This window comes from Chenopodium album, chromosome 23, assembly GCF_948465745.1.
Source record: "Chenopodium album chromosome 23, dcCheAlbu1.1, whole genome shotgun sequence".
Lineage (NCBI taxonomy): Eukaryota > Viridiplantae > Streptophyta > Magnoliopsida > Caryophyllales > Amaranthaceae > Chenopodium > Chenopodium album.
In genome coordinates, this window is record NC_137856.1 from 39,279,795 (window position 1) to 39,292,559 (window position 12,765).

The following is a 12,765-nucleotide window of genomic DNA, read 5'->3' on the forward strand; positions in this document are numbered from 1 at the left end:
CAACTAAATCAATTGATTCATTTCTTGGATAGTAGAGACATAAATCCTCAGTTCCTTTGAGGTACCTGAGTATCCTCTTAACTGCCTTGAGATGAGATTCCTTTGGATTGGCTTGGAACCTCGCACATAAACCTACACTGAAAGATATATCAGGTCTACTCGCAGTTAGATATAATAAGGAACCTATCATACCTCTATACATCTTCTGATCTATGCAAGTTCCAGATGTATCTTCATCCAGTCTGGTGTTAGTTCCCATAGGTGTTCTTATAGTTTTGGAACTTTCCATCTTATATTTCTTTATGAGTTCCTTCACATACTTTTGTTGGTGAATCATTATTCCTTTCTCAGTTTGCTTAATTTGCAATCCAAGAAAGAAGTTTAGCTCACCCATCATGCTCATCTCGAACTCACTACTCATAAGGTCAGCAAAATACTTCACCAAAGATTCGTTAGTTGCACCAAAAATAATGTCATCTACATATATTTGCACAACTAAAATGTCAGTTCCTTTAGATTTCAAAAATAAAGTTTTGTCTATTTTACCTCTTTTAAAATCATTATCTAACAGGAACTTGGACAATCTCTCATACCATGCCCTTGGTGCTTGTTTCAGCCCATAGAGAGCTTTATCAAGTTTATAGACATGATTTGAGAAGTCTGGATCTTCAAATCCAGGAGGTTGTTCCACATAGACGTCCTCTTTTAATAGACCATTTAAAAAAGCACATTTGACGTCCATCTGGAACAACTTTATCTCCATGAAAGCTGCAAAAGCAATAAGAATACGTATAGCTTCTAACCTGGCAACTGGAGCAAATGTCTCATCAAAGTCTATGCCTTCTTGTTGATTGTACCCCTTGACAACCAGTCTAGCCTTATTTCTTACTATTATTCCATGTTCGTCAAGCTTGTTCCTGAACACCCACTTTAGACCTATAACTTTCTGGTGTTTTGGTCTTGGAACTAGGTGCCAAACTTTGTTTCTCTCAAATTCTCCTAGTTCAGCTTGCATGGCAATGATCCAATCAGCATCTTGTAAGGCTTCATCACAGTTCTTTGGTTCCAACGTAGATAGGAATGAGAAAAATGCACAGAAGTTCCTTAGCTGTGACCTGGTCTGAGTTCCTTTGGTTATGTCACTCATAATTACATCCACTGGATGAGACTTTTGATGTTTCCAACGTTTAGGGGTAAAGTCTTTGATTGGATACAACTTTTCCGGTTCAGCTTCATTGTTTCTTGTCTCTTGATTCAGTGGTTCCTGATTCTCAGTTTCCGGATTCTCAGGCTCAGGATGTTCCTCATGTGGAACTTCTGTTTCAGTTGCAGTTTGGTTTTCAGCTACTGGATTCTGGTCTTGCTGCTTCATGGATATTGTTGATTCCTCATCAGGGTCATGTCTTCTTACTAACCCTATTTCGAAATCAACATCATCATCATCCTGTACATCAATCACAGAATCAGTTTCATCAAAAATTATATGTACAGACTCTTCAACACACATTGTTCTTTTATTATAAACCCTATAAGCTTTACTATTTGAGGCATATCCTAAGAATACAGCCTCATCACTTCTTTCATCAAACTTCCCCAAGTTTCTCTTTCCATTATTGTGTACAAAGCACCTGCAACCAAAAGATCTAAAATAAGAAATATTTGGTTTTCTTCCTTTGATTAGTTCATAAGGTGTTTTATTTGTTATTGCTCTAATAGAAACTCTATTCAATATGTAGCATGCTGTATTTACAGCTTCTGCCCAGAAGTTCCTAGGCAGTCTACTGGAAATTAGCATAGTTCTTGCCATGTCTTCCAAGCTTCTGTTTTTCCGTTCAACTACTCCATTTTGTTGTGGAGTCCTGGGAGCAGAGAAGTTGTGGTCCATTCCATGTTCATCACAGAACTCATCAAATTTTGAGTTTTCGAACTCAGTTCCATGATCTGACCTTAAGTGAATTAGTTGATGACCTGTTCTTCTCTGTTCTTTCTTCACAAAAGCAACAAAGTGATCAAACGTATCATCCTTGCTAACAAGAAAGAAAACCCAAGTATATCTGGAAAAATCATCTACAATAACCATTACATACCTTTTTCCACTTCTGCTTTGTACTCTCATAGGACCACACAAATCCATATGGATAAGTTCCAATGGTTTTGTGGTGCTGACCATATTCTTAGATTTAAAAGATATTCGTGTCTGCTTACCTCTTACACATGCACTGCAGATTTTATCTTTTAGGAACTTGATGATTGGAAGTCCTTCCACAAGTTCTTTTGATCTAAGTTTATCAAGCAAAGAAAAACTAGCATGGCCAAATCTTTTGTGCCATAGTAAGGGATCATTCTCAATGACACTAAGACAAGTCAAACTGCTACTTGGAACTTCATTGAGATCCACAATATATGTGTTCCCTTTTCTGGTTCCTTCAAGAATAACATTGTTAGTGTCATTGTTAATGATTCTACAAAGATTCGATGTAAAGCTAACTGAGTTACCTTTATCACAAAATTGAGAAATACTTAACAAGTTGTGTTTAAGACCCTCGACTAAAAAGACATTTTCAATAGCATTGGAACTTGACCTTCCTACTTTACCTATTGCAATGATTTCACCTTTCTTATTATCGCCAAAGGTCACAGTTCCACCATAGTAGGCATCCAGTGAGAGAAATTTAGATTTGTCTCCAGTCATGTGCTTGGAACAACCACTGTCGAGGTACCAAGTGTTGTTCCCCCTCACTGGAACCTGCATGAAAACTAAGCGTTAATTTCTGGAACCCAGGTTTCCTTGGGTTCCATTGTTTTGGAAGAAGATTCAGATTTCTTCAACCATACCTGTTCAGCATGCTCAGTATTCTTAAGAGTATCTTTATTTCTTTTAGGACAAGCAACTTTAAGATGTCCTGTACTGCCACAATAGTAACATAGTTTTTGACTGGGTAGATCCACATACTTCTTGTCTCTCCTAGACTTCTTCTTATAACCTAGTCCTTCTTTATTCTTGTTATGGATGTTAGCTATCCAAGATGGAATTCCATTATTAATTACTTCTTTACCTCTCCTGGCTCTGACAAGTTCCTCCTCCAAGGTTTGATTTTTTATTTTAACTTCTTCCAAATCAGATTTTAATTTCTCAAAATTTGGAAGTTGGCTTGCAATAGGAACTTCAGAGTCAGGAGTGTCAATTCCAAGTTTCAGTTGAGCTAACTCTACATTCAACAGAATATTATCATGTTTCAGTTTTTCAACTTGTTCTTTTAGAAGGACATTTCTATCATATAAATCAAAGAATCTAGTTTGTATGTCAGTTTTCATATTATCTACCCATTCACTATGTTCTTTATAAATATTTAAAGCTTCATCAGTTTGGAACTTCGACCTGTTTAGTTCTTTACAATCATCTTGAAGTTCCAAGATAATGTCCATTAGATTTCCTTTATTTAAATGTTTGAGTTGTCTATAGTCATACCATACCTCAGATTCAAGTTCCTTCAGACGTGCTTCTTCATCAGTTTTGGCCATCAAACATAGGTTGGCTGTTTCTTCCAAGGATTCTCTTTCTGCTTCTTCTTCAGAATCAGAACCCCATGCAGCCATCATGGCTTTTCTGACATCCTCCTTGGAGAACGATGGTTTGTAATATTTGTTTGGTTCTTTCCCTTTGTACTTTGATTTCTCATCATCCTTAGGTTGAGGACAATCTCTGATGAGATGGTCCTTAGAACCACAGCCGAAGCACTTGATCTCTCTGGAACTTGGCTGTCCTCTCCTGTTCCTTTCTCCTCTTTTTCCCAGCATCCTCCTGAATCTTCGTACCAGCATGGCTGTCTCCATGTCATCATCTTCAGACTCACTTGATTCATAAGCCTTTAGAGCAAGGCTTTTGTTCTTGGAACTTTCAGTGTTTGCTCCAAGATGAAGTTCATGAGTAAGCAGGGAACCGTTGAGCTGTTCAAGGTTGAACTTGGTGAAGTCCTTGGATTCTTGCAAAGCAGTAACTTTGGATCTCCATCTCTCATCTTGAGGAAGGCTCCTAAGGACTTTCCTTACCTGTTCATCAATGGGTATGGACCTGCCTAAAGATTCCAACTCATTGACAATGTTAGTAAATCTAGTGAACATATCCTGAATGGATTCTTTGTGTAGCATTTCAAATCTTTCATATTTAGACATTAGTAAATCAATTTTGGAACGTTTAACTTCATTCGTTCCTTCATGTGTTACTTGTAGTAAATCCCAAATCTGCTTTGCAGACTTACAACCCATGATCCTATTGTGCTCATGAGGTCCTAGTCCACAATGCAAGATTTTCACAGCTTGAGCATTTAACTCAAATTTTTCATAATCTTCCTTATCAAATTCAGCTAGTGGTTTAGGGATTACCTCTTTGTTTGCATTGGTTTTCGTTACCTCGAAGTCACCGTTTTCAATGACTCTCCATACTTGATAATTTTCAGCTTTGATGAATATCTCCATTCTATTCTTCCAGTATGAATAAAACTTGCCATTGAACATTGGTGGTCTCTGGGTGGAATACCCTTCTTCAAGTTTCTCGTGTGCGTTCATCTCTTCAGGAACTTTACTCTACAAGGTTGCTTGTAATCTCGTGAGAACCCGCTCTGATACCAATTGTTAGTTTAGATGAACTACTACGAGAGGGGGGGTGAATAGTAGTAGGTTCCAATCGCGGAACTTAAGCGGAATTTAAACAATAGAAACGTAAAGAAAACTTAAAGCACACAGCAAGTTTACGAGGAAACCATCCAGTGCCCAACTGGAAGTAAAACCTCGGCCCTATTGGGACTTATAAACAAATTCCACTATAATAGGCAACTCTCCTAGTACAACCTATTACACAGACCTTTGCTTTGCAAGTTCCACCACGGACACTTGACTCTATGATAGGACACTTCCTACCAGACCTAAGACACTTCTCAGGACCCTTTTTCTCCCCTTACCCAGGACACTTCCTAGGTGACCCAAGACACTTCTCAGGTACCTTTCACTCTCTGTGCACTCACAGTCTTCACTCGAATTTTAGAGAATTCAAACTCATACACTTGTGTGAATTTAAGAGAATTCACAATCTCACCCCAAAACCAATTACAACTCAAAGACACACTCTAACACATAAATGGAAAGCTACACATGAAACCCGAAATCAAAATGATAAAGCTTAAACCTTTGGCAAACTTACTCTTAAGCACTAAGTGGTTTTCACGCTTAAAACTCTCGATTTGCTAAGCTGAAATACTTCTATATTTATAGGAGTTCCTCAGCTTCTCAAACTAGGGTTTTCCGCAAACAAGATAGATCAAATACAAATCTGATCTTATCTTCTTAAAACCGAATTCAAAACAGATTTAAATTCGTTTTTATAAAAACCAAATTTTATCAAATTCGTTTTTGTTAAAAGATAAGATTTTATAAAAAAGATAAAACCAAGTTAAACCAGATTTTATAAGATAAAATCAATTAAGTACTTTTTTTTTATAAAACACATATTTATCTTTTACGAATTAGTTAGTTTGCCAAGCTTTATCTGATTTCTAATAAGTTCCAGCATATCAATCATTTATATGTTTACATCAACCTACGAACACAAACTTATCTTTTACACAACTATAAGTTATGAAGCCCATCTTCTTCGGTTGATATCTTGATCTTTGTGTTGATCCTTGATTGTTGAGGCTTGCCCCAGCATTACACCAGAACCAGGTCGTTACAACCCGTTTGAAGTTCCTAGGAAGAAACTTCGGGAAGTTCCATTGCTGGAACTCTTCTTCTGTTCTTTACTTGTCCTCATGGATCTTCTAAAGTTCCTCTGTTCCAGTTCCTACTTCAGCCCTCTATGCTTACTGAACCTGCCAACATCACAACACTAGAAAATCCTTATTAAAAGGAAGTTTGCTCAATTCTTAGTATCATCATCAAAACCTCATAAGGGTCAACAAAAAAAAAAAAAAAAAGCTAATGTAACCACTCATAGGAAAGGTGTATAAATAGGAGAAGGGGTTAAGAGGTTTTTGGTGCAGCACAACACATACACAAGCTACTCTAGCAGAGTTTACAACTTAAACTACATACATACTCAGTTCTTCTTCTCAATCAAGGTACGTATGTAATGTCTAGCTTATTTATAATTATAATTCGATGTTATTACTTTAATGAAGTTTAAAGAATGTATGTATATATGAATATTTTGTTGATTTAATTATCATCAATTTTTGTCACATATAATAAAATTTGTTGCAGGACAAGATGGCTTCAGCTCAAGAAATCGCGACTGTGAACAACCAGCAGAAGAAAATGTTGGATAATATGATAGAGAAATCAAAGAAGACTGCCACCAATTTGGGATCGCAAAGCAGTACTGTGGCCAACTTCAGCAACAGCACCACAGGAGAGGTGAAATTTTACAAATTTTTCGATTGGTCTGGGAAAGTCGTTGGTACTGGATATCCTCCTGCAGTCCAAAGTCAAGGTGCCGGCCAGTTTATCCATGAAGGGGAGTCCGAAAAGGGCTCCAAGGGAGCCGTCGTCTATTCTGGCGTCAACAAGCAAGGAGTTTCTTGTGGTTGGCTTTTTGCTTGGTCTGCACCAACCAATGTCGGCCCTGACTCTCCTAATAAGGTATGATCGATCGATGACAAACTAATTATCTATATATATGTATTAAGTCTTACTAATCTCATCTTAACTGATCTGATCTGATCTGATCTGATCAAATAATGTCATGTTGCAGGTTTTTGTTGAATGTGGCCCCATTGCTAAATTCGATACCATAATTTGGTCTACAATCGAAGCTAAACTGGATGTATCAGACTCCACGGCTAACACCAGCGACGATACTACTGCGACTAACGTTAGTGCTGCAATCAACGCAGGTGGAAATGACGCCGTAATTGGAGCAGTTTTCGGAGTGACTAATTAATTACCAATCCTAAGAACTACTTGGATAATATAAGTACATATATTACCAAGTAATTATATATATCTATATATATATGCATGGGTCAACTCTTAACATCAACATGCATTGCATGCTCTTATCCTAGCTCGCATGCAATTGCATGGTGATCATTTCAAGTTATTATATATGCTACTGTACTACGTGGCTACTTAAATAAAGACCCTTGTATTTGTACCCTTATTTGTGTAACTTTCTATCAATATAATGTCTATCTTATTTTATTACCTTCCTCGATCATTTCTTTAATTTATCTTTTAGAATGAACAAATGTTAATTAACACTCAATTTAATTATTACGTGATTCATAGCAGCGAGTTGACATAATTTGTTTGGGACATTACTGATCTCATGAGTCTCGTGACTCCCTTTTAATACCAATAAATTTAAGAAATTTGTATGTAACAAAAATATTGTCAAATATATATTGCTATCATGTTCTTATCATAATAATAACATATATGTTATGTTTTAATAATTTAAGGAAATTAAATCCGACGTATGTGAAAATCTATGTATCTTCCCTAATGGTAGTCTTAATTCCTAAACACCTAACAAAGCTATAGTAACGCATATTGGAACACATAGGTTACGAAGGAAGCGCACATATATGAAGCGCACATATATATGTATATATTTAGTTTTAGGATGTCCATCTGATTCGTCGTAGCTTAATTAGCTTTGATTAAATCTTGATCTGACCCGGGTCATACATCTAATTTATGGTGGGTGAGTCTCTCAACAAGATCAGAGTTTCTGCATATGATAGCTCGTACCTAAGACCTCCTTTAAACAACATCAAGTTGCTTGCCACTTGACTCAACTTTTGTTGGTTAAGGAAACATATATATATATATATATATATATATATATATTGCGCCCCGTCAATTTTGTTGTCATCGTAAACTGTTATAATGCAATCCTATCCTACCTTTATATAAGTCCTACCATGCACCAACAATTTTTGGCGTGAAATTTTTTTTTTTGACAATTATATCTAATTAGCTACGAAGTAGCTTTTATTTTGTACTCCTTTAATATTTTTGTGTAGTTTGTTTTGTTTAAACTCTTGCGGATTAAGCTTATGTCAAAAAAAATAAATAAATAAATAAATAAATAAAATAAAATAAAATGAAAAGGAACCAAACAGAAAAATAAAATAAAAATAAAAAAAAAAGAATATGGTTCTTACTTCTCAGCTAATTTCCAGCCTTGGTCTAAGGGTACAAAAATAAAATACTCCAGTAGTACATTCAAGTTTTATAAAATGGATTCATGATTCATGGGAATACCCTCCTTGCTGAGGTCCATCTCTTTGGTGATGTGGTTCTTCGATTGGTCAGCCATGCAAATGTAGCTAATGAATCATCTACATTGTGCAACTTTCTACCCAAGTTTGCTTCAGTGCTACCAGGAGATGATCGAGGGTCAACAACCGAGTTCGGGTTCAAGGGGTTAGATCATGCTGCAGGGAGCGTGCCCAAGCTAGAATCTATTAAGGAGTACGTGATGAGGATAACCGGGTTCCATGAGTTTGTAGAGTTTGCACCCGAGGACATGGTTGGAGTCACCGAGACCTGGCTCCAATCTGTGATCTTAGCCAACAATAATGAAAACGTCTTCATAAACTTTAGTGAGCCGGTGAATGGAAAAACAATGAAGAGCCCCATGGAGAGCCCCAAAATGTTAAACTTTAGAGTGTGGGAATATATTTCAATTTTATTATGGCTATTTAGGTTTGCCCTTCCAACTATCCAACCTGTGAGGAATAGCTTATAGCTATTGATTGAGCTTTACAAATACATATATTTTCAAATAAATCTAATATGATTTTGTTGCCTAGTCATTCAAACTAGCTATAATATTGATATGTTATATATCACTATATCTTTGCAAAGAAATTAAATAATAATTTCTAGCTTAGGGGCTAAAACAAACATAGTTAGAGGTATCAAAAAGTGATACGATCGATTTGAAATCAACCTCAACAAAACTTAATTCAGATTTCAACTTGTATATGAACACAATAATTCAGCATATATGATGACTCGAATTTGAGAAAGATCTTACCCAATCCAGACACCCGAATTGACATCTTTAAACATAACAGGGCAAGTATGGTCGAATTCAATTTAATGGTGGCCTGCCATATAAGTGTGAACCAAAAGAAATTGTACTCTGTATTAAACACGGGTCGTGACTATGTCATATTTGATTACCCATCATCAAGAGTACGTGATACCACTTTACAAGTCTAAGGTGGTTCTATCGCGAAATCATATGCAATAATAAGAGGTCATAGTAGTTAAAACCATATAAAGGGTTAAACGCTATCACGACATTTTAAGCCTTCTATCAATATGGTGCACTTACATGTGTCGTTGTTTGAAAAGATTACACTTCACCGGATTGAAAAGGAAAAGCTAGAGAAGATATTTTTTTTTACGGAGTTTATATATTATTGTTTTCAAAGTATAATCGACCAAATGAATGGAGAAGATTTAAAAACTAATAATGTATGGTTTGAATTGAAAAATTATAGTGGTTATAAATCTTATGATATTGTATTGTAGCTATTATAAAACTATCTCAAATTTTTATTGTAATTTTATTCAACACGATATTCGTTGGTACACTTCTGAATAATCAAATGTAAAATTCATTTACTTACGTAAAAGCTTTTGGTCAACTATCTTCAATTTTGGTCAAAAATTCCTAAAAAAGCGTGGATAATAGCCTTCAATTTTGGATTTTTTTGCCTGAAAATAAAGATTGCCGAGATATTTTCCATGGTCCCAAATACCCTTCGGGAGCCCAATTAGGTGGGTGGAACCAAATAATTTGCCTTAAAATGCTCAATTTGCCCTTTCGAAACTTGCACCGATAATCTGGTGAACTCAAGCCTACCACGGACAATTATGACAACAAATAATGGTCATAGATGGTTCCAAACGTCATAATATAACCCGAAAATGTATCCCCTAAGGTCTCAAGACTTTTAACCACCGGGCACCTTAACGTTAAAAATTCTTCAAAAAGCGTGGATAATAGCCTTCAATTTTGGAATTTTTTTACCTTTTTTGGCCCGGAAATAAAAATTACCCAGATGTTTACCATGGTCCCAAATACCCTCCAAGAGTCCAATTGGGAGGCTGAAACCATATAATTTGCCTTAAAACGCTCAATTTGCTCGTTCGAAACTTGCATCGATTTCGTGAACGAACTCAAGCCTACCATGGACAATTATGACAACATATAATGATCATATATTGTTCCAAACATCATTATATGACCCTAAAATTTATCCCCTAGCAAGGGTCTCAAAACTTTTCGCCATAGGCCCCGTAACGTCAAAAATTACTCAAAAAACGTGGATAATAGCCTTCAATTTTGGAAATTTTTGACCTTTTTTTGCCCAGAAATAAAAATTGCCGAGATGTTTTTGATGGTCCCTAATACCCTTCGGAAGTCCAACTGGTTGGGTAGAACCATCTAATTTGCCTTAAAACACTCAACTTGCCCTTACAAAAATTGCACCGATTTCGTGAACTCAAACCTACCACAGACAATTATGACAACATATAATGGTCATAGATGGTTCCAAACATCATTATGTAACCCGAAAATGTATCCCCTAGGATCTCAAGACTTTTGGCCACCGGGCACCTTAACGTTAAAAATTCTTCAAAAAGTGTGGATAATAGCCTTCAATTTTGGAATTTTTTTCACCTTTTTTTGCCCAGAAATAAAAATTACCCAGATATTTACCATGGTCCCAAATACCATCCAAGAGTCCAATTGGGAGGCTGGAATCATATAATTTGCCTTAAAACGCTCAAGTTGCTCGTTCGAAAGTTGCACCGATTTCGTGAACTCAAGCCTACCATGGACAATTATGACTACATATAATGATCATATATGGTTCCAAAAATCATTATATGACCCTAAAATTTATCCCCTAGGGTCTCAAAACTTTTCGCCACTAGGCCTCGTAATGTTAAAAATTCTCAAAAAGCTTGAATAGTAGTATTCATTTTTAAAATTTTTTGACCTTTTTTTGCCTGAAAATAAAAATTGCCGAGATGTTTACCATGGTCCCTATTACCCTTCGGGAGTCCAATTGGGTGGGTAAAAACCATCTAATTTGCCTTAAAACGCTCAATTTGCCCGTTCGAAACTTGCACCGATTTCATGAACTCAATACTACCACGGGCATTTATGACAACATATAATGGTCATATATGGTTCCAAACGTCATTATATGACCCTAAAATTTATCCCCTAGGGCCTCAAGACTTTTCGCCACCGGGCCCCGTAACGTTTAAAATTTCTCAAAAAGCGTGAATAATAGCCTTCAATTTTGGAATTTTTTGACCTGTTTTTGCTCGGAAATAAAAATTGCCGAGATGTTTACCATGGTCACTTATATCCTCTGGGAGTTCAATTGGGTGGTTGGAACCACCTAATTTGCCTTAAAACGCTCAATTTGCCCGTTGAAACTTGCACTGATTTTGAGAACTCAAGCCTATCACGGGCATTTATGACAACATATAATGGTCATGTATGGTTCCAAACGTCATTATATAACCCTAAAATGTATTCCCTAGGGGTCTCAAGAATTTTCGCCACCAGGCCTCGTAACGTCTAAAATTCCTCAAAAAGCGAGGATAATAAGCCTTCAATTTTGGAATTTTTTGACCTTTTTTTCCCGAAAATATAAATTGCCAAGATATTTATCGTGGTCCCTAATATCATTATATAACCCTAAAATGTATCCCCTAGAGACTCAAGACTTTTCGTCACCGGGCCCTGTTTAGGGTAAAAATACCCCAGGCACGTGGCCCAATCTCATAGTGACACGTGGCCCAGTAAGAAGGCGACACGTGGCCCTATGAGAGTGTGACACGTGTCCACCTGACAGGGTGACACATGTCAGCCATCTTTAAATACCCAAATACAACATCAGAAAGAGAAAAAGGCCCTGATTACATCAGGCCCAAATCCCGAGAAACCCTTGAAAGCCGTAAAACGGCGCCCCCGTTGACACGTGGCGACCTCTGATTACGCAGCCAATCACGTCACGAAATTCTAGGGTACAAACCCTAGAGGGGCACATGTTCCCACCCCTATAAATACCCCAATCATTTATGATGGGAGGGGTGGATTATGACATAACATAAATACAGAGCACAAAAAGCTCCAACTTCTCTCTACTTTCTCTCTCTAGCCTTTTCCGGTTTCCGATCACTAACTTGATCGTCGGAGGCGAATATTCCGATCACCGGAATATTCTTTGTTTTGCAGGTGTCCGAGTCTCATTGTCAGCAAGGCGTGACTAGTATCCGAGGAAATCACAAAAAACCCCGAAACATTTGGCGCCGTCTGTGGGGATACTCGTCCGTTATGGCAATAGATGGTCAGGCACCTAATTCTGGTCCTCGTCCAGGCGAGGACGGATATGTCGAAGACATACGTACTACCATACATTCAAGCAATCCTTTGACTGCCTCATTTGAAGAGGCCGAACAACCTCCTGTCACCCCAGCTACCCTAATGGCCGAGCTGACTAAGCTCCGCAAGGAGTTGGCCGCTACCCAGCAAAAGGGGGGAGGAGTCACTTCCAAGAAAGCCAACAACAAGACCAATGCAACTGATGCTGGTAACACCCCATTCCGTCGTCCGCACGGAAGGTCTCCCCGAGTCCCACGGACCAACTTCTCTAGCCTGCTGGCGAAAACACAGTCAGCTGGGGGGAGGGGCAGACAGCCGAAAAGAGTTGAGACTGAGCCGTCACA

General features: G+C 37.4%; 1 protein-coding gene across 1 annotated transcript; it reads left to right on the forward strand.

The window, feature by feature from the left end:
• The first annotated feature begins 6,111 nt into the window (after positions 1–6,111).
• Positions 6,112–7,199, forward strand: LOC145609015 (jasmonate-induced protein homolog). Its single transcript, XM_081664592.1, has 2 exons — positions 6,112–6,633; positions 6,746–7,199. The coding sequence occupies exons 1-2, from the start codon at positions 6,262–6,264 to the stop codon at positions 6,932–6,934; spliced, it is 561 nt and encodes a 186-aa protein (XP_081520718.1). The 5' UTR covers positions 6,112–6,261; the 3' UTR covers positions 6,935–7,199.
• The last annotated feature ends 5,566 nt before the right edge of the window (positions 7,200–12,765 follow it).

Bases quoted from the DNA above. Each gene is read 5' to 3' on its own strand.
- LOC145609015 (XM_081664592.1), top strand. From the start codon at position 6,262: ATGGCTTCAGCTCAAGAAATCGCGACTGTGAACAACCAGCAGAAGAAA. The intron at 6,634-6,745 runs GTATGATCGATC...GTCATGTTGCAG, and splicing joins GCCCTGACTCTCCTAATAAG to GTTTTTGTTGAATGTGGCCC.